This window comes from Scophthalmus maximus, chromosome 6 (genome assembly GCF_022379125.1).
Source record: "Scophthalmus maximus strain ysfricsl-2021 chromosome 6, ASM2237912v1, whole genome shotgun sequence".
Lineage (NCBI taxonomy): Eukaryota > Metazoa > Chordata > Actinopteri > Pleuronectiformes > Scophthalmidae > Scophthalmus > Scophthalmus maximus.
The window spans coordinates 78,279-104,542 of record NC_061520.1 but is presented as its reverse complement, the minus strand read 5'-3'; the positions used below and the strand labels follow the sequence as shown (position 1 = coordinate 104,542).

General features: G+C 43.0%; 4 protein-coding genes across 10 annotated transcripts; all 4 read left to right on the top strand.

Annotated features, from left to right (window-relative positions):
- The first annotated feature begins 735 nt into the window (after positions 1-735).
- LOC124850055 (heterochromatin protein 1-binding protein 3-like) lies at positions 736-6,688 on the top strand. 4 transcript variants are annotated; one of them, XM_047332637.1, is made up of 13 exons: positions 736-892; positions 1,251-1,329; positions 2,162-2,348; positions 2,855-2,917; positions 3,014-3,170; positions 3,258-3,401; positions 3,489-3,548; positions 3,830-3,969; positions 4,049-4,139; positions 4,704-4,863; positions 5,023-5,134; positions 5,400-5,570; positions 5,830-6,688. In XM_047332637.1, the coding sequence occupies exons 2-13, from the start codon at positions 1,263-1,265 to the stop codon at positions 6,356-6,358; spliced, it is 1,881 nt and encodes a 626-aa protein (XP_047188593.1). In that variant the 5' UTR covers positions 736-892; positions 1,251-1,262; the 3' UTR covers positions 6,359-6,688. The 4 variants fall into 4 exon arrangements, with proteins under 4 accessions (XP_047188593.1, XP_047188596.1, XP_047188594.1 ...); XM_047332638.1 differs by having other exon boundaries at positions 761-892; positions 1,185-1,329; XM_047332639.1 differs by having other exon boundaries at positions 766-892; positions 1,188-1,329.
- A 712-nt stretch (positions 6,689-7,400) lies between these two features.
- LOC124850056 (SH2 domain-containing protein 5-like) lies at positions 7,401-12,543 on the top strand. 4 transcript variants are annotated; one of them, XM_047332644.1, is made up of 10 exons: positions 7,401-7,551; positions 8,411-8,502; positions 8,585-8,665; positions 8,749-8,823; positions 8,925-9,071; positions 9,482-9,682; positions 10,105-10,288; positions 10,675-10,780; positions 10,871-11,030; positions 11,403-12,543. In XM_047332644.1, exons 2-10 carry the CDS (start codon positions 8,452-8,454, stop codon positions 11,601-11,603), a joined length of 1,206 nt encoding a protein of 401 aa, XP_047188600.1. In that variant the 5' UTR covers positions 7,401-7,551; positions 8,411-8,451; the 3' UTR covers positions 11,604-12,543. The 4 variants fall into 4 exon arrangements, with proteins under 4 accessions (XP_047188600.1, XP_047188597.1, XP_047188598.1 ...); XM_047332641.1 differs by having other exon boundaries at positions 10,672-10,780; XM_047332642.1 differs by having other exon boundaries at positions 7,402-7,551; positions 8,414-8,502; positions 10,672-10,780.
- Positions 12,544-12,775: 232 nt separating this feature from the next.
- LOC124850057 (ubiquitin thioesterase OTU1-like) lies at positions 12,776-17,950 on the top strand. Its single transcript, XM_047332646.1, is given in 3 exon segments — positions 12,776-13,978; positions 15,469-15,720; positions 15,723-17,950. Coding segments are annotated over 3 exon segments (903 nt in total). The 5' UTR covers positions 12,776-13,770; the 3' UTR covers positions 16,166-17,950.
- Positions 17,951-19,056: 1,106 nt separating this feature from the next.
- On the top strand, positions 19,057-25,749 carry LOC118309488 (specifically androgen-regulated gene protein). The gene is made up of 4 exons (XM_035631671.2): positions 19,057-19,478; positions 22,786-22,941; positions 23,166-23,361; positions 23,440-25,749. Exons 2-4 carry the CDS (start codon positions 22,837-22,839, stop codon positions 24,558-24,560), a joined length of 1,422 nt encoding a protein of 473 aa, XP_035487564.2. The 5' UTR covers positions 19,057-19,478; positions 22,786-22,836; the 3' UTR covers positions 24,561-25,749.
- The last annotated feature ends 515 nt before the right edge of the window (positions 25,750-26,264 follow it).

The following is a 26,264-nucleotide window of genomic DNA, read 5'->3' as shown; positions in this document are numbered from 1 at the left end:
GTACTTTAGTGTAGATGTGACTCCATCCCTGTACTTTAGTGTAGATGTGACTCTGACTCATCGCTGTACTTTAGTGTAGATCTGACTCATCACTGTACTTTAATGTAGATGTGACTCTGACTCATCCCTGTACTTTAGTGTAGATGTGACTCCATCGCTGTACTTTAGTGTAGATGTGACTCCATCGCTGTACTTTAGTGTAGATGTGACTCCATCCCTGTACTTTAGTGTAGATGTGACTCCATCGCTGTACTTTAGTGTAGATGTGACTCCATCCCTGTACTTTAGTGTAGATCTGACTCCATCGCTGTAATTTAGTGTAGATGTGACTCTGACTCATCGCTGTACTTTAGTGTAGATGTGACTCCATCGCTGTACTTTAGTGTAGATGTGACTCCATCCCTGTGCTTTAGTGTAGATGTGACTCCATCCCTGTACTTTAGTGTAGATCTGACTCCATCGCTGTACTTTAGTGTAGATGTGACTCCATCGCTGTACTTTAGTCTAGATGTGACTCCATCCCTGTACTTTAGTGTGGATGTGACTCCATCCCTGTACTTTAGTGTAGATGTGACTCCATCCCTGTACTTTAGTGTAGATGTGACTCTGACTCATCCCTGTACTTTAGTGTAGATGTGACTCTGACTCATCGCTGTACTTTAGTCTAGATGTGACTCCATCGCTGTACTTTAGTGTAGATGTGACTCTGACTCCATCCCTGTACTTTAGTGTAGATGTGACTCTTCGCCGCCATGACAGTGGGAATCCTCCTCCGACGTGACGCCGTGACGTCACCAACGGTCGTAATGGGGCGGGGCTCGTCAATAGAAATCTAAATAAAGGATCGTGCAGAAACTGACTCTGAAGTCTCACTTTGCTCCACAAGTCAGAGGTAAGTTCGTGTCCGAGCGGCGGATCGAGCGCGACGCGGCTCCGGGTCTCGACTCTTTATTTGATCCGTCGAGCGCGACGCCATCACTCAGTGAACCCACGGACAAAATGGCGAAATTGACGAAAATGTCTCGCAGCTCATCTTCTGTGAATGAAAATGGAGGCGGTTGAATGTGTCGGTGGAGGCGCAGGTCGCCGCCTCGACGCTGTCGATGAAAAACAAACGCACCTTTTATTCTTCTGTTCGACTTTAACGTCTCAATGAATGAACGTGTCTTCACGCGCACATGCAGCAGAACGGGCCTCGAACCAGACGCGGATCCCGCTGCTGCTCAGATCCATCTCGTTCTCTCCGGCAGATTCACCTCGTGATGCCGATCCGCCGAGCAGCTGCGACCCCCACCCCGGAGAAGGGCCCCTCTGCCGCCGCAGAGAAAGGTGAGGCCGTCCGCTACCTGAGCGACCCTGAACGCACCACCGTGCACTACCTGAGCTACAATACCCTGAACGCACCATCGACCCCCCCACACACACACACATACCCTGAGCTACAATACCCTGAACGCACCATCGACCCCCCCCCCCCCACACACAAACATACCCTGAGCTACAAGACCCTGAACGTACCATCGTCCACTACCTGAGCTACAATACCCTGAACGCACCATCGACCCCCCCCCCCACACACACACATACCCTGAGCTACAAGACCCTGAACGTACCATCGTCCACTACCTGAGCTACAATACCCTGAACGCACCATCGACCCCCCCCCCCCCCCCCACACACACACACACATACCCTGAGCTACAAGACCCTGAACGTACCATCGTCCACTACCTGAGCTACAATACCCTGAACGCACCATCGACCCCCCTCCCACACACACCCTGAGCTACAAGACTGTGTGTGTGTGTGTGTGTGTGTGTGTGTGTGTGTGTGTGTGTGTGTGTGTGTGTGTGTGTGTGTGTGTGTGTGTGTGTGTGTGTGTGTGTGTGTGTGTGTGTGTGTGTGTGTGTGTGTGCCCGCCCTTTAACCACATTCGTATTCACACCTGAGATAAAGATAAAGTGTCACAATCAAACCTCTGGCGTTTTTTAAACGATACAACAGAAGATTATTTTTCATAAATGTCAACACTGATTTACTGGATGTTTTATTGTAGATGTTGTGTTGATGCCTCGTTCTGGAGCTCGTGGTCCCGTGAGACAGACGATGAAGGGATGCGTCCAGAGGTGTATATTACCTGTATCTACCTGTCTCCCCTCAGAGCCTGAAGCCTCCTCCGAGGAGTCGCCCTCTGCTGACGAGGCGCAGGCGGCATCTTCTGCTGCGGCTGCCGAGGTGGAGGAGGGCGAGGGCGAGACGCCGGGCGAGACGGAGCCCACGGAGAACGGAGAGAAGACCGACGGAGGAGCCGAGGAGGAGAGAGGAGGCGAGGGGGCGGAGAAGAAAGAGTGAGTTTCACCAGAGAGCGAGTGGGCAACTCTGAACACTGCGATATTTCACTTTGATAGTTTCTAATATCCTTCCCTCCGCCCGAGGTCACAGTCAGACAGATGTTGTCAGACAGATGTGTCTCTGTCCAGGAGGAGCGGACGTGAACAAAGTCCACTGTGCTACTGTACATGTCAGAATGATGCTCAGATCTTTTTTTTGTTGTCCCACCCTTTTAAAAGTATCAAAGCTCTTCAGTTTAGTTGTCGGTGATCAAATAGTTGTCCGTTCAAAAGAGTAAACCTTTTTTAACCAATTGTCCAAATAAAAACCCAAATCTTCACTGAGTTCCAGCTGAAGTGTAGAACAGTGAACATTCCTACTCCTCTTTTCACAGACCGCACAAAGCAAACATTTTCTTTTCTGTACATAGAAATTCAGTCGGGCTCAAATTCTTCTGCTGCTCATTAAGTCAGATGTTCTGAAACTTCCTTTTGTCTTTCCCGTCGGTGACAAACGGACAAAGTGACAAATGCAAGGACTGCGCGGCTGGACAGTGCGCGACACACTGCTATGTTCTCCTACTAAGGTGAGGATGTGATAAAGATCAGGGTAAAAACGATCACAGTGAAATATCGCTTCTACAGAATCAGACCCGTCACTGAACGTGTCTCGCTCCCTTCAGGTTAAAGGACGGCTACAAGTACGAGAAGGCCAAAGTGAAGAAGGTGAAGAGGACGATTCCTGCGTGGGCGAGCGTCGCTGCCAACAAGAAGCTTCCTGTCTCCAACTTCGCGGGGACTCAGAACAAAGTGGACAACATCCTGATTGAAGCGATCACAGTGTGTATATTATTTAAAATATATTAGTCTTTATGTACTTTTTTTATTTTATTGTTTTGTGTGATTACGTGGCCGTTTTCTTTTCAGTCGTGTAACGACAAATCTGGCGTCTCGTACCAGTCTGTCATGAAATATATTGTGAAAAAATACCCGGACATGGATCTGGACAAGAAGAAGTTCCTGATCAAGAAAGCGATGAAGAAACACCTGGAGAGAGGAACCATCAAACAGGTAGAGTTTGACTTTGATGATTCTTATGTAGGACCATAAATCAAAGTGTCTCGATTTGATCAGCTTCTTGTTTCTGTCTCCGAGCAGCTGAAGGGAAAAGGCCTTTCGGGAACCTTCGCCATGGGGAAGCCATCGGCCTCGTCCAAGGTACGTTACAGCAGATGTAGTGTAGATATTAATATCCATCCAGGAAGGTTGGGCCTCATGCGAGAACATGTTTGTTTCGTCCTAAATTTGTCTAACATTTGTTCGTACGATTTCATCAATCGCTTCTATCTTCAGAAAAGTGTATACATGATGAAAGTTAACTGAGCAAGTCTGAAAACTCATCTCAAGGAGAAACCTCCAGCAGGAGATCTTACAGGTGTAACCTGACCCTAATGTTAGTGTTATCATCATCATCATCATCATCACCACGTGTGTTTCAGAAATCTGCTCAGAAGCTGGAGCCTCTGGGCGACGCTCTTCCTCTGATCATCACTCGGCTCTGTGAGCCCAAAGAGGCTTCGTACAACCTGATCAAGAAATACCTGGAGCAGCACTTCCCCGGCCTCAACATCGAGAACAGGTACAACTCAACAACGTCACTCTGAGGTTTCACCAGAGGCTCCGTGGGTTTGTCAAGTTATTGATTGATTGATCCTCAGGCCAGACGTCCTGAAGGCAGCGTTAGTGAGGGCGGTGGAGAAAGGACAACTGGAGCAGATCACTGGAAAAGGAGCCAGAGGAACTTTCCAGGTAAAGCTCTTTAATTCACGACCGACCAGTTGGGTGGTAAACCAGTACCAGTGACCCACTTCACTAACCACCAGTGACCCACTTTGCTAACCAACAGTGACCACCAGGGGGGGTTCAGGCCCGCGAGCTGAACACAAATGCTTGTGAGTGTTTTTTACCCTTGCTGCGTGGATCTGCTCTCTTGCGAGTTTTGAAACTAAACTAACGACTTCTAAAGATGACGGACAATCGACGTGACATCTCATATATTTTATTTGATACTTTTAAAGCTTTTAAATGCTGAGTTTGACCTCAATGGGGTAAAGGTCTGGGTTTGTTGTCGTTGGAGACTAAAGGGAACATGAAACAACAACTTTTTTTCGTGTCCCTTAACCACTCCCACTGTCAGATAAATACAAATCTACTGAGCAACCAATCACGTTGAGATCTCTTGGCGTGTTGTGGCCTCAACCAGAGCAGTTTGTTGTATTTTCCTTAGATCTTTCAATTTTACTGCAGTGTATCATTCTGTCGACGGGTTAACGGTGATGGTCTGACTCGTCATGATGTTTGTGACCGTCACAGTTGAAGCGCACTGGTAACCAGGTGCTGCTGAAGGGCGGCACCTTGGAGGACGCCATCACCGCCGCCATCACAGCCATGAACGAACCCAAAACCTGCAGCACCACCACTCTACGCAAATACTTCCTGGATGCTAACAAGGACCGGAAAGAGCATCAGTTAGGTGAGACAGACTCATTGGTACATGTGATCTGAGCAGAGATGTGAGGAACAAAGTACAAACATCATCAGTTCGACCTTTGAACTTGCAGTGAGAAGATTTTTCATTTTCAAAGAACAAACTCTGTGAATCCCCATCTAATGAAAGATTGTTTCCCTCCAGTGGCTCACCTGAGGCGAACCCTGACAAAGTGTAAAGTTCTGGGCTGGATGGAGCAGATCACTGGTCACGGCTTCACAGGGACGTACCAGCTCTCCTTCCCCTTCTACCCGAGGTAAAGTAATGTTCACTTTATTTTCTTCCCTCACTCCTTTAATAACAATCTGCTCATTACAACACACCCAGACATTCTGTAGCCCTAACCCTTCTCCTTTCATGAAAAATGGATCTAATCATGAAATCTTCCTCTACTAATGTGGCAGAGGAGTTATACTGAGTTCGCAACTGAGATAAGAAGAAGAAAATGTCTCTAACGTAGTTTGCTAAAGTCGAGTCAACGGCTTAATTTATGATTCGTCATGTTTTATCTTTCTCCTCAGTCCCACCATCTTGTACCCAGACAAGTTCAAAGAGGCTAACCCTGAAAAGAAAAACGTCGCCCCTCCACCAAAGAGGAGGCGGAAGGTTGAATCTTCTGACGAGCACCAAGAGGAGGAGGAGGAGGAGGAGGAGGAAGAGGAGGAGGAGGATGAAGCTCCGTCCCGAAAGAGGTGGGTTTAAAAGTCTGATCTAGTTCTGTCCATCGTTCATGATGTCTGGTTTGACTTCCTGTGAGAGGAGTTGAGTCTGAACATGAGTAATGAAAACTCGCCTCTACATGATAAGAACCAGACTCTTCATCACATCGTCCTCCATTTCTAAACATTCTGCCATGATGATGTAACTTCGTGATGAATGTGTTTTACAGTCAGCGTGTTGTATTTCAGCAGTCTGCCACCTACATGTGACATCTGTTCACTTTACTCTCAGGAAATCTCAGAAGAGGCCTCCGCCCAAGGCTCGCCGTCTTCCACCAGCCAAAACATCTCGAAGCTCCAGTCAGTCGAAAGCTAAAGGCAGAGGTCGTCCCATCGCCAGGAAGTCTCCGGCCAAGAAAGCCGTGTCTTCAGCAGCCAAGAAGTTTGGAAAGAAACGGTCAACCACAAAGAAGGAATCCACACCGCCACCTAAAGCTACACCTGTCAAGAGAGGAGCTCCTGCAAGGAAGCCCAAAACACCAGCCGTTAAAAAGTTGAACAAAAGGGCGTCGCAGCGACCTGCGTCTAGAGAGTCCTCGCCCGACGAGGCCGCGGTCTCCAAGGAGACAGCACGGAGCGGGTCCAAGCGCTCGAAACCTGAAGAGTCGACCCCCGAGGAGCCTGCTGTGAAAAAGGTGGCGACTAAAAGTGGCTCTAGGAAGCCGGAGCCCGATGAGTCGTCTCCAGAGGAGCCGGTTGTAAAACGAGGGGCGAAGTGCAGCAAGCAGTCGACTCGTAAGTCGAAGAGAGCGAAGAACTGAGCTGCTCTCGAGTCGCAGCTCCGCTTCAGCACTCGCTCTTTTTATTCTCGTTTTCTCCTTTTAACGGAGCAGTAGTTTGTTTTTTTTAAAATTTCTATTGTAGAATAAGAACGTTACGTTATCCTAACATGAAGTTAACTGTACGTCAAGGGTTTCTGAATTTTCCTCTAATCACCATGAGTTGAAGCGATAGTGTAACCGGCTGCGTCAGGGAGGATCCGACGTCTCTGTAACTAGAACCTGTAGTCACTTGAGTTTTCTATCTCCTCCCTCTGTGTCCGGGGGCGTTGAGAAGAATGTTCCTTTTAAATAAACCATGTGGGTACAAGACGTTGATAATATGAATATTTTTAAAATCACAGATTTAAGGAAGTTTAAGTGTGTGTGTGTGTGTGTGTGTGTGTGTGCGAATAAGAAACAGGATGATGATCTTTCAGAACCTGCATGCACGTTTTCCTTCCTTGTGTTGATAAGCTTAAGTTTCCCAAGTCATTAATAAAATGACTATATTTGTAAATTTGCTGTGAACATAATCATTTTATCAAGTGGGTGAATATAACCGACACATGTCATAAAGAGTCTTGGACGAGCAGGTGAAGGAATCTTCACCTGGTGAACCGAGTGACAGAAGAAACCAAACTTTACTATCTGATATCAAATCAAGTTTCACTGTCAAAGTGTAACAATGTGAAAACAATCTCCAGACTTGTGTTGATTTCAACAAGGTTATTCAAGGTGAGTTCCATAAAGCACAGATGTGTCAGCACAGGTTTAGCTGAGCTGCCAATATGATACAAATTAAAAACATTGTCTGAGCAGTGATGGAGATTGAGTTCATCTTCATCTCCACTGGCTACAACTGTAACATTACACTACATGTGTGTTGATGTTACATTTATTAATGTTGATGCACTTTCACGTGTCATATTTACATGATTGGATCATATTTCTTTTCACCGCTGGTTGTGTGTGATATCAGCGGGATGACTTGCGCAATGATGAGGAATGTGATGAGAGAACGGGGGGCGGGTGTTCACACGCTCCTCCCTCCTCCTGGAGCCCCGCCCCCGCCCTGGAGCGGCGCACCTGGACGCGGCAGCAGGTAAAGGTGAGGAAGACTCGGTGTCGACGGTTGCAAAGAAGACGCAGACTGAGCGGAAGAGGAAGAGGCGGCGGTGGAACTGACAAGACAAGTGAGTTTGTGTGATTTCAAATCTTTATCACGACCTTCGGACCGAGCTCCGGTTGAGACGTCGGTCAGGACGGAAACGGTTCGTCGTTAGTTTCGGATTCCGTCCGGAAACACACACCAACACTTCAGCGTCTGAACATAAACGGTCTCAGGTGTGAACAGCGACCTCGACGCTCGGTCCGAACCCTGTTCACTCTGAACGTTCAGCACTTGAGATGTATCTTGATGAATGATGAATCTTTATTGACTGTGGAGATTCTCAGTCATCAGGTCATAGTTGAACCGGGAGCGACTGGACCTGGTTGTGGTTTCTTGAAGACGTTTCTCCTTCATCCAAGAGTCTTGTTCACTTCTGAGTTGTGGTGAATCCAGGAGTTGTAAGTGTATATATGTGTGTATATATACACAAGACTATATGTTGTTTTTAAGTCTCCTGGGAAGAGAGGAAAGGACTTCGTCATCACGAAGATATGAATCTTTGACTACTCGCACTCACCTGTTCACACGGCACCTTATTCCTTGAAACATTCAAACAGAAAAGTGCCTTGAAGCTGTTTTGTCTGTTGATACATTTTCTGATACTTGCACTTTTTTGAGTTATATCTTCATGGTTGAATCTGCACTTATTGTACGTTTCTCTGGACAACAGCATCACAACAGCGTCATCTGAAGGATTGACGTGATTCAACACCTTAGTGGACGATTGTGAATCTCCAGAGATACATTTGAAGCTTGACTGGACTATGACCTTTACTTGTTTTAATCCCACGTTACAGACTGTCAGACTTTAAATTTCCATGACAGTTTATATGTTTTGACAGAGTTGTGATTTACTCATGTTCTCATGTTTTTGTCCTTAGCAGAGAGTCTCTTGTCTGGTTTACATATAAAACCCGGCAGCATGGGTGAAGCCCCAGTGAGAGAAGATGGTTCAGTGACTCGATCAGCAGAGGTAGATCCACAAATGGGATTTTTCTGTTTGAACGAGTGTCCTGTGAGTGTGTTTTTGTTCAACTTGGGTCTTTGCTGTAAAGTATGTGGGCTCGTTTCCTGTGGACGACCGCTGTTTGGACGACCAGATGGAGCAACTGCACTCTCAGCTGAAGTTCGTGAAAGTAAGTCCAGACCCATGTGAGGATCCTTGAAATGATACGATTGTAATGGAAGTGACTACAACTGATGTGTTGGTTGTCCTCAGACATGCAGGAGAACACGACCGGTGTCCCTCAAATTCTCCACCAAAGGTGTGAAAATGTACAACGAGGATGAAACGGTAAGGATGTGATCTGATTACTGTGTTAAAGATTAAAGTTAGTAGTTCATGTAGTTTCATTCTCTGGTTATTCTGTCTTGCGTCCCCGTACTGGTCTGCAGACCCTCCTCATGGCTCACGCCCTGCGCAGGGTCTCTCTGTCCACCGCCCGTCCTACCGATGCCCAGTTTGCCTTCGTCTCCCACAACCCAGGAAGTGCCGACGTCCAACTCTACTGCCATGTCTTTCAAGCAAGGCACGCCAGAGCGGTAAGGAACGTCCAATAACTTTAAGATCATATTACAACTAAAGGTGCAGATGATCGTGGTACTGAAGTCCTTTTCAGAGTCTCCCCCAAAACATAACCATACCTAACTCTACCTGACCCCCACCATCTCTCGTCCTAAATTACATCTCAATTTCACAATCACACGATAAATCCAACATTGATGTTCGATGCCCAAATTCCACCACTTCCACCCACAATCCCGATGGTATAGTTCAGTCATGAATACGTGAAGCTGGTGTTGGAAACTGAGGTCACTGTTTACTGGACATTTCTCTTGAATGGCTGCTGCTTAAGATTGCAAGAAAATATCATCAAAACTGTATTTATGTTATTTACATTGTCAGCTAAGAATCTAGTTCATCAGCTGACACGGAGGTTTCTCTCCTTCAGGCCCAGTTCCTGAACCTGCTGCTGTGCCGCTGTTTCCAGCTGTCGTACTTGGAGAAGCATCCGGACGAGGCCCAGGACGACTCCGTCGGTTCGCTGCCTCGTCGGAACCCGTCACTGCTCAACCACGGCTTCCCGCTCAGCGTCAGCGCCCTGGTGTCTTTCAGGAGAGCCCCTTTCCAGGGGCTGTTGCCAGGCATCAAGGTTTGGATCTTGACATCATCTTCTATCAGTCTATCCCCCTAACCCCCCCTAACCATTATGCTTATTTCTACTCTGTATTGGGATGTTATGGAGCTGATTGGTCAAAGGTCAAGGTCAACAAAAAATATAGGCTGAAAAGACATTTTCCAAAATTGAAAACATTTCTATTTTATTTGTTTAAAATGATTCCGTCAGGGTCATCATGAAGACGTCACACTATATTGAACTATGGACACGACCTAAAGCTCATATAGATTCAAAAAAGTTAAAGAGGTCCAGCTTGCATTTTCATAATCACGTCATTATGAAATGGCATTATTTTGATATTAAGGGTTAGTATTTCTGATTGCGGGTTAGGGTTAATTTAACGAGTTGCACACAGATTTTCTCAGAATTATTTTTCTTTTTTCCCTCACCTTTAGAAAACTCAGAAGTCTTCCGAAAACCCCCAAAGCTGCCATGATGAAGTCTTTCCCACCTCCTCCCCCTCCCTGGTTCGCAAGAAAGCCATCCGCACCAAAGCTCTGTGCTCTGGGGCGTACCGCTCCTTCACTTTCACACCTCTCAAACAGCGTGTTGTCCAGGAGCGCCTGAACGCATCACAAGGTGGGCCAGGTGTTCACAGAGTGCTTTCGAGAATCAGAGAGTTGATTAGGTAAAGTGTGAGGTGATGGCCCCTCGCTCACTGTCTGTTGTGGTGTCAGGTCGTTTTTGTGATAAAGTTGATGTCTTATTTCACGTGGGTCATAAAAAATGTTTTAAAACTTCTCACTCTTCAGTTTTTCCTCACTAATGTTTATTTGACTCGTAGCTTTAACACATCGAAACACAAGCTTTGGTTTTATGGATAATTTTATCACCACTTTCTACTTTTAAAACAACACTTTACCTTCATTGGATGTTTCCCCTCACATGGCTTGTGGATTACCTGAAACTCTGGAATTTAAACAAAAACCCAAATTCACAATGATTTCTTCATATGTGTGAAGCAGAAAAAGCAGAAGGCGAAACAGCAGCGAGGAGATCCCGCGCTCCGAGCCTCGCCGAGACAGAAGAAGCTCTGGCTCGAGCGGTGTGGTGTTGGGCTGGTATCGCAACGTGAGTGTCCCTCCGGCATTTAACACATTTCACTCACAACCTGTTCTTCAGCACCTTGTGATTTCTTCTGAGTAATCCTCTGTGTTTCAGTGACAACAGCTACTCGTTGCTGGCAGATGATGTTCTGGGTTCCTACCTCCTGTGTCCTCATCCTAAAAAACCCTCATGTGGTTCTCTCATCATTCGCGTCCCCTCCGGCCTGAACACCCAACTCATAAAAAACACTCAGACGGGGAAATTCCTGCTCGAGGTGATTGTTTTGTCCAGGCCAAGAGCTGTTGTGGAGACAAAATATTATATCATATTATATTATACTGTCAAATCTATTTTTGAATTATTATTTTTTTTCCCATCACACTGTTTTGATGAAGATATTTGTTTCAAAGACTGTCGACCAATATGTGATATTCCAGACAAATGTTAACCTTTAAAATCAAAACCTCTCGGATACGTTGGCCTTGCAGCTCACACCCCAGTAAAATACATTGTATAAAATATATATATGGCAAGTATTTGGGTTTATGTAGTGAACAACCTCCCATAAAACAGCACTGAGACAAACAAGTGAACTGTTTAATTGATGATGGATTTCTTTGTTCCTTTGTTTTATCTCTTGTGGTAGAAATGCAAGACTGAGTTCATTTCCATAGCTGAGCTGATCGAACACTACACAGAGACTCAGGACGAGCTGCCGAGTCTCCTGAGCTGTGCCAGAGTGAACCACTGTTACGAGTGGGAGGAGACCACCAGCCACCAGCCGGTGAAGTTACACAAGGGCTTCAACAAAGACAAAATTAAAAGTACCTCCAGAAAATGGTTTTAAACCCTGAAACGTGGACTGCCAACGTCTGAGGATCCCGAACACAGAAACCTTTTCTTTCTTTTGCACGTACCTTTTTGTCATTGTTGTGGAGACGCTTCACAAACTATAATCCACCTATTAACAGTGTTGGCACTTAATGTATGTACACAAGTCATTTCGTTGAATGGTACTTCATTGTCAATGATGTAATATTGTGTGCTTGCTGCTTTTGTCTTTCTGTGTGTGTATATATATGTGTGTGTGTATATATATATATATATATGTGTGTGTATGTGTATATATATATATATATATATATATAATTTTTTAAAAGTATTTTTACATGTGCCTGTGGGGCGTCAGGAGTTTATTAGTGTTTTTATTGCATGACTACTGATGATAACTTTAAATGAGTGGAATTGATACCCTCACATTAGTGCCCCCAAAGCTGTTTTTTTCTTACTTTTCTTGCATTGTAAATACATTATGCAAATATATTTTATCGAATTTGATTCTTATTTCCTTTTTGTAGATGAGAAATCATCCACTGAGCTTTTTCTCCTTAAATGTCCAAAAATCTTTTGGAAAAAAAGTTTTCACGCACATTGACGTCAGATTGACAAACTCATTTTTCTTTTATGGAAAAAACAACAACAGTCAAAACATGAGTTTTGACTGTTGTTCAGCAATGATCGGTTGTGTCCAGATCATCACTTCATCACTTACCGTGTCCACGTGCATCAGGCGATGTGGAAGAGTTCAACATGTACATTTCATGTTTGTCTCATTGGTCTGACTCACTGTTGTGTTTCACGACCATGGATCAATGTTGAGATAATTAACCCGACAACTTGCAGTGGAGTTACGGTTTTAGGGTTAAAGACACGGGGGGGAAGTTTCAAATAGAGAAGTGGACCGATCATGAAAAACTGAAATAAAGAGAAACAAGGAACGGAATCAGGAGATGTTAGTTTGATTGAGATCCGTCTGTTCCATTTTCTGATACTAAGAATTTAATTTTATTGTTATTTTTGTTTCTTTGCGAGCTGACTGTAGTTTACACTCCAAAACAGTAGGTGGCAGCAATGCACCTTGAGGCTGGTTGCCGGAAGCAGCAGCAGCAGAAGAAGAAGAGGAGAGTCGGTTCATTGTTTGGCTCAGTCAGCTGAAGTCAGTCGACACAAGGTGAAGAAACAAACCAACTTGGACCTTTGTCACAGAATCGAATGTCCTTGGCCGCTGGTCGATTTGTAACCGGACAGGAAGTAGAATTTACTTAAGGAATTTCGGATGTAAACCGCCTGAATATCCTTAAGTTAATGTTCATGCTAACATGCTAAAGCTAGCAGATGACACGATAAAGCTAACTGCGTTGATTTGTTTGTGTCCGGACAGAAACATGTTCACTGACGTCATGACGGTCTCGTCCTGCTTCATGTCAAGTGACTTCACGTGAAACTGTTTCTCTCTTGTTACGAGCTCAGTCCCCGGATTGTTCCAGCGGAGTTTAGAGTTCAGCACAAAGGAAACTAAACAAAGAAATGTCCCTGTCACGTGTTTCAGAGTTTCACTGTCTGTCACGTGTTTCAGTGTCTGTCACGTGTTTCAGAGTTTCAGTCTCTGTCACGTGTTTCAGTGTCTGTCACGTGTTTCAGAGTTTCAGTCTCTGTCACGTGTTTCAGTGTCTGTCAGGTGTTTCAGTCTCTGTCAGGTGTTTCAGTCTCTGTCAGGTGTTTCAGTCTCTGTCAGGTGTTTCAGTCTCTATCACGTGTTTCAGTCTCTGTCAGGTGTTTCAGTCTCTGTCAGGTGTTTCAGTCTCTGTCAGGTGTTTCAGTCTCTGTCAGGTGTTTCAGTCTCTGTCACGTGTTTCAGTCTCTGTCAGGTGTTTCAGTCTCTGTCACGTGTTTCAGTCTCTGTCAGGTGTTTCAGAGTTTCAGTCTCTGTCGGGTGTTTCGGTCCCCGTCGGGTGTTTCAATCTCTTGTCAGTTGTTTCAGTGTTTAAGTCTCTGTCGGGTGTTTCAGTCCCTGTTGGGTGTTTCCTGAACCCAGACTCTCGTCACGTCACTGTGGTGCTGGATCAGGAACCTTTAGACCAGCTACTTGACTCACTATGGTGGTGGATCAGGAACTAGCTACTTGCTTCTTACATTTGACTGAATCTTTGTTGTAACATGTTTCTTCAGGCAGGATGTTGAGGCTTCGCTGTAAGACCAAAAATGGCAGCCACATCATGCAGGGCCTGACCCACCAGTCGTGTGTCCAGGAGCTGAAGAGGAAGGTGGAGGAACTGACCGGGATCCCCTGTGACGTGCAGAAGATCATGGTGGGTTATCCCCCGTCCAGCCTCGACCTTCAGAACGGAGACGCTCACCTGCAGGACTACCCCATCAAGTCAGGTCAGTCAAACCAACTTCACATCTGGGCTCGGCCGTAAAAAATACCGTCCATCTTAATAGCAGTAAACATTTAACAGCGACGCAATGACGTAGGATGCATTTACGTTCCCGACCGCGCATGTGCTCAACAACGACACAAGCACACATCTGAGAACGAGAGTAGTATCAGCGACAGCAAATAAATCGCCAGGTTTTTATTCATCTGCTCTCCTCTACTCCTCACCAATGTTTTTAATATTAATTTATGTCTTGAATCACATGCTGTGAATATAATATGATATGATATATAATAGGATATATTTTTAATATGATATTATATATTATAATATATATTATGATATAATATAATTTATTATGATATGATATATAAAAACGGTTACAAATATGGTGAAATGAAAGTAATAGACATTTTACAATTTTTTTTCTCTTTTCGTTATAACATTTTTTTTTTACGAATAAAAAAAAAAGTAGTCCCTCCTAGCTGCCTGCACAGTGCCCGGCGGTTGCTATGCAACAACTAACCCCAAACCCTAACCCTACTGTGGCATTCCTCAGTGAGAAGGGTTCAGAGGCAATTTAAGTTTGCAGTCGTTTTGACGCCATTCAAGCTGACAGTGTGCTTTGACCTCTAGTTAGTTTCCTCAACTTCACTCCATAGCTACTCACGTCTACTCACGTCGTTACTTCCTGAGTCGCAGAGTTATACGGACCTGTGCAAACTGATTCAACGTCATAGCTGTGGTATACTCTCATTATACCACGGCTATGAACCAACCAGATCGCTTGATTTGAGCTACCCGTTTTATATTATGATATGATATGATATAACATAATATGATAATATGATATGATATAACACAATATATTGACTCAATGAACAATTGAAGGAGGTTCAAGAACAAAGTCTCTGACATTGTCAGAGATGAACTCTTCCTCTGTTTATTAGAAACTGTTTTAAAAGTCTTGAACATGATTCATGATTCAAACATGATGATCTATAAATATCTATTGAGCTACATCTTTTGATGACTCTCGTTTTCCACTGATCTGATTGGTCGATAGTTTGGCTGTTGACAGGCTTTGATCAGAATATTGAACAGAACCTGCTCCAGGGCAGCATCAGTTACCCAGGTAACAAGAGAAGCAGTTACACCTCTGGACAGACGAACAAAAACATAACCTGGTATGTTGAACAAGCTTTCTAAGCTGCGTCACACCAGTCGGTAGCTGGAACGCTTGTGCTTATTTGCACTAATAACGACAATATTTAATCTTTCCTTCATGTCTGTCTCTGACAAACGTCCTCTGAACAAAAACACAAACATTGAACTGTTGGATGAAAGAAGTCAAACGATGTTAAAGTCAAACAGAGCGGTTGTGCTAACTGGAGCTAAAGCTACTGACCAACTTCCTCCATCACTTTCTGCACAGTTGAAGGTGAAGTAAACAAGATGTCTGACATGTCGTCTCTAACGTGTCCTCGTCCACAGGAGACACGCTGATTGTTGAGGAAGAAAAAAACAAGCCGAAGCCTCAGGATCTTCCGTCTGTGACTAAAGCTCCTCGACTGGAAACCTCCACCATGTTGGCTCGTCGAGTGGTTCCTGCTGACAACTCGTGCCTCTTCACCAGTGTCTATTATGTGGTGGAAGGTGGAGTGTATGACCCCGTGTGTGCTCCTGAGATGAGGGGCCTCATTGCCCAGATCGTGTCCAGTGACCCTGCAGCCTATTGTGAAGCGGTGCTGGAAAGACCAACGAGGAGTACTGCTCCTGGATCCGACGGGACGATACCTGGGGAGGAGCCATCGAAGTTTCCATCCTGTCCAAGTTCTACCAGTGTGAGATCTGTGTGGTGGACACTCAAACGGTCCGAGTGGATCGGTTCGGGGAGGATGCCGGTTACCACAAGCGCGTGCTGCTCATCTACGACGGCATCCACTATGACCCGCTGCAGAAAGAAGCCGCCAGCTCCGACGCCCCGCCCCAGACTATCTTCTCCACCACGGACGACGTCATTCTGGCCCAGGCCCTGGAGCTGGCGGACGAGGCTCGACGCAAGCGTCAGTTCACGGACGTAAACCGCTTTGCGTTGCGCTGCATGGTGTGTCAGACCGGCCTGGTGGGACAGAAGGAGGCTCGGGAGCACGCCAAGGAGACGGGCCACACCAACTTCGGGGAAGTTTGAACAGGTTTGAATTTGTTGGGTCTTTTTTCTGCTCTGAAATAGAACCGCCACCAAACCCCCTGTCTGACTGTCTGACTGTCTGTCTGTCTGTCTGTCTGTATGACTGACTGATTGACAACTGTCTGTCTGCCTGCATGCCTGTCTGTCTGTTCGTGATCCTCTACCTCACATTGTCCAGTGACAGACTGTTCAGACTGTTCAGACACAGTATTACTGTTGAAGGTCCTTGATGTCATCATACCATCAGCCGGTCTGTGATGTCATCAGACCATCAGCTGGTCTGTGATGTCATCAGACCATCAGCCGGTCTGTGATGTCATCAGACCATCAGCCGGTCTGTGATGTTATCAGACCATCAGCTTGTCTGTTAGCGATGGTTTTCAATCTATTTAACTGGGTCCCGGAAAATATGCAAAGAATTCTCAGGATGTTTGAATCCGTTCAGATTACAGTAGATTTCTGCTCTAACCTGATTCAAACTACCATTTAGGATTATTTGTACGATGATGTGACCCGACTCACTTTTGTCTTAATCTCAGAACACTACGTTTGACTGTTATTCATCATGTTGCTTTTTTATTTCCCACGTGGATAAAGTGATCATTATATAACTGAAGGGTTCAGATGTGTCAACGCTCAGATGGAATCATGTCCACATGAAACGTCACCTTTAACCTTTAACCTTCTGAGCTGCAGCCAGTGAGATTGAGTTTATGAATTTTGAAATACTATGTTATTATATATTGAGTTGCGTCATCATTTACCAGTGAGCTTGTTTTAAATTGAATGAATCATTTTAGAAGTGACGGTGCTGAAAACAGAACATTTGACATCTTTGCTCTTTGGTACGACAGATGTTCAGTTTGTAATTCTCTTGTAGTTTTCAGTTGTCATGCTGTAAGAAATTATCTTTTTAGAAACTTTTGTTGTAAACTGCTGCATATTTGGAAAAACACTTGAGTGAGAATTGTACACAAGTCGTGATGAGTCACGTTGTGTGTTCACATACTTTTCTAATCAACATTAATTTAACAGGAACCTTCTCTGTGATTCTTCCGTTCATGTGTTTGACGACGGAATCTAAAGGTTCTGGTTTCATCTGTCGTTTCCTTCGTCTCCCACTGTGTTTTACAAACTATCAGAGAAGTTCTCACATGTTCAGTCTCTGATGTTTCACTGAACGAGGCATTAACATATGGACGTGGGTTTTTTTTTCCTTGAAGCTCAGTTAATTATGCAGAGTCAGTATTTCACTCCACATATCTGTGATGACAATTTTTGGACTGAGTTGTTTTACGATTGAGGATTTTAGAGTTTTATTTGATCATTTTAGTTTTCAGACAGTAGATATGAATAAACAAATGTCTAATGAATCTTTGTTTGAATGTGAATCATGACTATATTTCACCTCATCTATTTCAACAGAAATAATGGATCTGTCAGTTTACATTCAAGTGAAACTATGAAATATCTCCAAGGTCAATAACTGAATGTTGCACACGGCACTACAGAACAACTGGACTTACTTGATTTTTTCAGTGTGGTCACAATTAAAGGTTGTAGCCAATGGTTTGTGTACGATTCATTTTGTATCAGCTGTTGCCTTTTATTAGCTCATCATTCAATGTCTGTTTTTTTTTTGTAAATTTGTCATATCTAGTTATTTTTAAGATTCGGCTTTGCAGTTCACCATCAAAGCTCTGGTGTTAAACGTGTTTATCAATATTTCTGTCGTGTTATAATAATGCCTCAGTTCTCATGTCTGAATTAAATGTCCCATATTCACTTTTCTGGTGTTTTATTTAAGTTTGAGCCTTTATAAGATATATTTGTTTTATAACTCTTTTTAAGGAGCTCTGCTCTAATTAATATGTAATGAGCCTCTCTTCTAAATCGCCGACTGTTTTCTGAGTGACGCACATCCAGGCCAACCACCTCCTCTGTTCACCGTGCGTCTGTTCATTGTTGTCCCGGAGGGAGGCAGCTTCTGCCCTGGAGGAACCATCTCCCTGCTCCAGACGACCAACAAGTCATCGGTACCCGGTGTCGGCGGTGGCCCGCGAGGCAGCAGACGACAGAGTGATCTGCTGAGCTGTTGCTGATCCACCGGTCCCACTATGACGTCACATTTCTGGGGCATCGTAAAAACAGCAGCTACTGAATGCAGACTGTGTATTTTTCTGTACTTACAAACCCTCGACCTTATTTATGATGAAAAAAGCCATGAATCCTCTCTATTGAGAACTGCGCTTGACAATCCACGTCCACTGGAGCCTCAGTCGTCTCAACAACACTGTGGTGATTCCACTACGTGTTATTTTAAGGAACATCTACCTTTAGAGGATGTTTGACTCGTTCACACACTGACTGCCTCCAACATGTTCATGTGATATTTTTAATGTTTTATAATTTTTTTACTATGCGCTCAGTGAGAGGGAACAGTCATTAATGCTATTGTTATACCCTGTGCTTTTTTTATCTATAGACATTCTATCCATGTTCTACTGTTTTTACAGTAGTATACAGAGAAATTGACAAACTTTACAGTAATGACATATCAATAACATGGTAACACTTTACATTATATTATTCTCCATTAACTATAGTTGCTTGTTGACATGCATATTAGCTTTTTATTAGTTATTAAAAAACCCATATTAATGTTGTATTCTGCATGATGCCATTGATTTCCCTCTAACTTTATTTCTGCTCATTAACAGTAAGTAAGAAGTTGTACATCAGAATCCTCTGGGTTGGTCTGTATGTCCAGGACATGGAGGTAGTACCACAAGGTTATCTCCATCACATGTTCATAACATAAATATCTTCATCACATGTTCATCACATTTTCATCACTTGTTCATCACATGTTCATCACATAAATATCTTCATCCCATGTTCATAACACAAACATCTTCATCACATGTTAATCGAATGTTCATCACATGTTAATTACATGAATATCTTTATCACATGTTAATCACATGAATATCTTCATCACATGTTCATAACACAAATATCTTCATCACATGTTCATCTCCAACTCAGTCAACTCAGATTCATTTGAGCTCAGTTTGTTATTTATTGATTGATTAATGTCTGCGTTCCGACCATGACCACGTGATCTACGTCAGCGGAAGCGGAGATACTGATTAACAGATTATCCACGTGAGGTTGCCATGACGACGGGGGCTCGCGCGTCTTAAGGAACATGCTGCTCTGTGATTGGCTGACGGCTCAGGGCACAGTGTCCTTCAAGCAGGTTCCTCGGAGCCGCTTCACTCGCACAAGAAACCGACGATGGACGAGCAAGGTGCGTTTCACCGAATAACGATTAGCTCTGGTTAAATACTTGAAGTGAATTTAAATCCCGCTCATCAGGTTGATCACCAATTACTTTAGTTCGTGTTCTTCCTCTGGTGTTGATGTGAAGGTGATTTATAGCTCGCATCATGTAACTGGTGTCAACCTCAGTTTCAGAAGAAATGGATTGATTTTAAAAATAGCCTCTGGTGCTACATGTTGATGTGGTGTCATACAGTTGATATGAACTTGTTATGTTGTCATATTTTGCAAACTATAGTTTCATGGCTCCTCTTCTTCGACCAAATTGAAAGAAGTTTGGATCATTGGATGTTCATGTATTTTGTGAAGTCTGTATGTAATTAGTGTGAGATAATTTTTACACAGCAAAAATAATTTGACCTGAGGAAGAGGTTGAAAGCCATGAGGGTCGGAAATTACAGAACTAAAGAGCAGTTTGTTTCAGACATGACATGAAGCATGTTGGGTCAGAGATTAATGTTCCAAAGAGTTTGACATGATCATTGAATGTGTTCAATGATCATGATTTGAGAGCTGCTGTCTTTATGGGTGTCTAACACTGATCTATTTCCATCAGATGTATTTTCACTGGAAATGTTTTTGAAAGGTTAGTGACTAAGATTTTATGAGGTCGTTGTAATGGGAGGGAAACTCAACCAGATTTAGCAGAAGAGAAAATATGTTTAATATAGAATAGCCTAATTAAATAAGGAAGATCAGTCTCCAAAAATCATTAAGTTCTACGTTTAAAATGCTTAATTTATATGCTGTAAATTGTGTTAAATCATCTTTAGTCTACAGCAGCTGCTCTGGTGAATCGTCTTGTTGTGTCAGTTTGAAACAATAAGTCTCATCACCCAGTTTCCACTGTTCATATCCGGACTTGCATGCGGCAGAACAGATGGTGACAGGGGCTTTAACTTTTACAGGGATGGGATGACAGACCAAAGACAGTGATGCCTTTGTTTAGCAGGATTTCCCTCTCAGGTGTTTAAACTTATCCAAACATGTTTTTTTTTTCTTGTAGGATCTGACAGGAGTTCCTTTGTATTAGAAATTCCAGCTCCTTTTTTTGAAATGCTAGTGGAAAAGTAAAATGTAATAAAACTATGTGTTCTGGTAGAAATCTCATTGTCACGTTTTGTTGAAGCAGGACACAAAATGTTTAAGAAAAAAAAGAGTATTTAATGAAAAGTAACAAAAAACAACTTCCAGACTTTGGAGGAGAAAATGAACAAAAAGGCTCAGATAATCCAAAACTTAAACAGGAATGTGGACACAAAGCACTGAGCTGACACGTGCATGGCTACATAGGTCAAAACAGACGATCCAACAAGAACAAACGGAGGCACAAAGGCATATACACACAAGAGGGAACAGGTAACAGACACAGGTGAGACTCATCAGGATCAGGTGCAGACGATCAACACAAGAAAAGTAAAGTAACAGAAAACCGGACACAGGAGAACAGGAAATGAATTACAAAATAATACAGGAAATACAAAACTCAAGATGAACAAAGGGATCACAAGAAAGTAATTTTACATAAACAGTGACAAATAGAGAAAGGGCAATCACAGAAATCATAAACAACAAAGTCAACCAAGCAACAAAAGTCTATAAAGAGTTCTCAAAGTCTTCAGCCTTTTCACAAAGGTCCACTAGAGGTCTTGGCCCTAGCGGACCATGACACTCATACTCAAATGGCTGTTAAACAACTGCACTTTAATTTCTAACGCTCTTTTGTGTTTCGCTAACTCAAAATTGCTGTTTGTTTCAGGGGAAGACCTACAAACAAATTCAAAGAGTCCTAATATTAGGGTACATGAGACAACAACTGGATATCAAATAGCTTTCAGTAGATCATTACTGCTGTCCTCCGCTCCCACTGAAACTGATCTGGTCGAGGAAGATTACGAGTGGCATGTGTTCTGTAATCTGAGTCACATGCAGCAAGAGGACGAGTTAGCTATCTGTCAGAAAAAGACTAAGCTATGATACCCTGTCATTGTCTAGCAGCAAGGCTGGTGTGCATGTGAGACACACCACTTTCTACATGCGAGGTTTCATGGCAATGACTTGTGTCAACTGGTCGAGGAATAGAAATATATGAAATAGCCAAAATCAAACAGTACTGGTCCATCTCATCACAAATAGCCATTGCAGTGGTTTTAGCCAGTGAGCCACTATATATCCCTTTCCATTACTAGGAACTGCAGAACATACAAACCCTTTTTAGATGGTTAAAAGAGTAATAGTTAATAGCTTTTTCCAGTAAAGTAAAAATAAAATAAATCAGTTACTTAGATTATTTAGCTACACGTCACTGTTACAATTACATGGTAATGTTTTTTGAAAAGTTTTTGTTGTGTGCTTTATCATTTTAAAGCTCAGAGTCAGCTGTTAAAAACACAGCTGCCTTCACAGGCTATGATAGCTATGATAACAGAAAATCGGAACACTAAGCAAACACAGATGTTAATAATGTGAGAAATAATAATGTGAGCTTGTTGTCTAACACCTACGTGGTTGCTGTTCTGCAGCAATAAGAGTTTGCCTAGCACAATCCAATCCACTGCTAACGCTGCTCCATGTGAGCAAAGTTATGTGTACATGATGTAAACTATTTACTCAATGCAGTGGATTAAGTATCAGAGGCCCAAACTGTTCAGTGTATAAACAGGTTTTATTTAGTTTTTGTGTTTTCTTGATATCCTCGAGAAATAGCCTTTACATTATCCTATGATACTTTCCTGCAGGGCTAAGGTAGAATAATGCTGTGCCTGCCACTGGTCAAATTTGTTGTTCTGCTCGCCTGCCAAGGTTATGTATTGGCTAAATATATCATGAGAACATTTATAATTCTTGATCAAAACATCATCCCACACAGCCCAACGACAACATACATGTATAGGCTAATAATGTAAATGTACATAGGTGGGCTAGGGTTATGTCTGGCACCGTTTATATTTAATCCTGAGCCAATATTAAACATGGATGAGTCTTATCTGAGGTTAGGGTTAACCCCAACCAGCAAGGAAATGCAATGGGAAAGTATTTTTTAAGGATATAGATTTCATACTGCACAAAACAGAATGTAAAGCAATGGCCCTCTAGAAGAGAGAATTCATTTTAAAACCTACTGAAACTTGCTCACAGTAAAGCAAACTATAAGCTGTGGTTAACATGTGGTCTATTATATGGAATCTACTTTTGAATGCTTTCAAAATAATATTTTGGCTCTGCTAAGCTTGTACTTGAACAATTTAAACTGTAATTTAACTCTTTGTTCACAGAGTGAAACACAACAATCTGTACCACTCACCTTGAATAAGTAAGTTACTAAGATGCCTAAAAGTGATACCTGGCCAGGGGGCATTGGATTGGAGACGACGATCGGCATGGACAGTGCTGGCAGCTGTGACAGTGTTGTCAGTGCCAATTCTGGCTTTGTAAGTAACTGACCTTCCCTACTTAAATCTGAGAATGTGTATAGTTCTACTGCTTTATACACAACAACATGAACTATTGAGACAAAACTCTAAAAACTGAGCTAAAACATTCAATCTAAGGGATGAATCTAGTATAACATTCTTGCATAAAAGTAAATTCTATAATTCATTTTTCGAGAATTTATGTCGCTTTTGAGATATCCAATTTCCTTTATATATTACAGAGCGATGACAGTCTGGAGCACCTGTCTGCTGAAGAGAAGGCCTGTCTCATGTTTTTGGAGGAGACCATTGAGTCTTTGGATACTGAGGAGGATAGTGGACTGTCCAATGACAAACCTGAACAAATGTCGAGCCCTGGTAACCTCACTACCAAACTGGCTGACCTGTCAGCCTCCATGAGCAAAAGCAAGTTGAACGGTGAGTTAATATCTGGGAATAGATGCAGAATTACTAATACATCAGTGTGAAATACTGACAGGGTTGTTTGTCTGTCAGATTTACAGAAACATGCCTCAAAAGACCCCATCGAGGAAAATGTAGACACCAAACCCATGCAGAGCTACCTGGTTCCTACACCTCTTGTTGTGGCAAGCAGCACTATCTTTTCGGTATCCAAAACTAAACCAGGCATTCTTTCAGATAAGAACTTCTCCAAGCCTCAGTTCACTCCTTCAAGCAACAAATCGCATCACAAACACAACCAGAAACCTGTTGTTCACTTTGAGGTTAATGTTGTGATACCTCCTCCCACGAAACCCAAGGACTACTCAGTTAAGACAGTTGAGGATCCTTTACCCAGAGGACCTCTGTCCTACGAGGCACTTGTTTATTTGCGACGGAGTGCCTCCACAAAAAAGACCCCTTTGTGTCGCACAGTTGATCATACTATAGATTTGGACAAGCGTCTTCCAGCTACAAAGGAACACCCAAATCTCGGAAACATCCCAAGATCTGACAGATTCCCCCCCGAGTCTTCCAAGCCTAAGACATGTCCTCCAGTTGTGGCCCCCAAACCCAAAAATATTCCTGCTAACATTGCTGTGAAAACCCAAAATAAAGCTTTGACAGCCTCAGACTCGTCATACAGTATTAAGCATGCAAAAGATCCCCAGGTTGTGAGACTGGAAGCTTTGCATAAGCTTGGCCTCCTGAAAGACCAACACCCAGACAATGAGACAGTGGCCCCACTATCTCCCACTAAATCTCAATCTTCTTTGGACCCAACACCTAAAAGATTTACAAAAGTGAATCCACCCAGAAGCCCATCGTTTTGTTATTCTCAAGTGCCCAAGATCAAACCTCTGCAGAGCAGTGCCAGTTTCCATCACCATTCGAGATGTGACCAACATTCTGGACCTGTATCACATCCTGTTCAATCCCATGAATTAAAGGCAGATGTTCTGGAGCACTCTGCTCCCCTACATGGCCCGAGAAATAGTGGAAACTGTCCTGAACTAGGACATGTCGCAGGACCTGAGCCAATGAGAACGACCACTGCAGCCCAGCCTGTACCTCAAAAACCCTCAAACTCAGTGGGATATACTGTGATGGTGGTGCCTGGGATGGGAGCTGATCGAAGAGAAGCTCTCAGAAAGCTTGGACTGCTCAAACACTAAAAACAGCTGAACAGCAGAAGTCTGATTGTGTAAACATGGTGCTTGGAGAAAGTTCACAAGCTTCATCAGCTTAAAGAGAGTTACAGCTTTAAGCTGAAACTTGGCACTTGGCACTTTGGCAAACTAAAGCATGGGGGTGAAGAAGAAGAACAATTTAAAGGGGAATACCAGAACTTGTGCTTACTTACTTACTTACTTACTTGAGGGCAGATTTTTTTCCCCAGCTATTTTTCCTTAGGTCTCAGGAATATTTGGAAATTTATGTTACACCTTTCAAACCCTTAGAATCTTCATATTTGATGAGGGTATGATTATTGTGTTTGCTGTAACACATTACAGAGGTATGTAAAGCCGACATCATGGTACCAGCAACATGGTACAAATGAGGTCCTTTATTGGTTCAGTGCTTGCACATACGTATTGTCGTTTCTAATGGAATTCTAAAGATGGCGGACAAACAACACTTTCCCACCACATTTAGATATATGCCACTGTTGGAGGAAACAGAAATACAAAGCTACCGTACAACCAATCACGTTGTGATCTCTTAGTGTTGTGGCCCTACAACACGGCCGCATCCATAGCTCGAATTGCAGTTAGGAGCAACAAGATACCAACGCCTGCCTATGATACCAGAAGGGCGCTTGGAGAGAGCTTACCTCCACAAAGGCTAACCCACTATCTCGCCATGTTAAAGAAAATGATAAACAAATCACTGTATCTGCCCCTTTGTCTGGATCTTCTCCAAAATTAGATTGGCTCTTCCTTCCCACCCCTAAACAAAATTTAATGCAAATTATTTCAGTAGATTTTGAGTAAAGACATGAAATAAAAATGAATCATAACTTACTTGGCAGAGGCAAAAGAAAAAGAAGTGAGCAGTGTTAAGATCAATCTTTACCCTTTCATCTCCAAGTCAGAGGCAGAACTGGGTTGCTGAATGTTTATGACACAATTTTCCATACACTATATTCAAGTTCGTGGCTATAAGATTATTTGCGTTGATTTAGCTATAGGACATTATATTTTAATGAGCCCTGGTGTGCACATATCCCATTTTAGAATGGTGGTAACTGTAGAAAGCCACAGTAATACTTTTCTACTTGTCCTGCTCCTTCTACATTATACTGTACATAAAAAGCTGCTTCACTTCACATCAACCAAAATAAAGAGGATTTTATTTATATTACTGATTGTTTCATAATTCATCAATGTGCCTTTAAGTGGATTATTGACTAAATTTCTTGGAGCAAAGCTTCAAAGAAGCAGATGCTTCATGTGTATCCGCAGTTCATCAATATTGTATTTTGGGTGATTTTTCACTGTTTTCTAAACTATAGTGATCACAATGATATGATTATTAAGATCTGATGTACTAGTAGCTCAAAGATTTGTTTCTTCTATAATGACTGTTTTATAGGTGGTGTAGATTGTGTCAAAATAGTCTGACAGGTTGGTCATGTGACTGCCTTCATAGATAATAGGTCTTTACCAAGTCTTTACCCTATCCATGAATTCACTGAAAATATAAAAATCATGCATTGAATTTTTCACAAGTATAGTGCATCTGTGTATATATTGTGTGTGCAAATACATATACGTTTGTCCCCAATAACAGGAACCCTTCATCCCTGTAAACCAGTAAGGTGACTTTACCTCTCTGCTTCATCCGGTGCTCCACTTACAGAATGACTTCAGTCATAT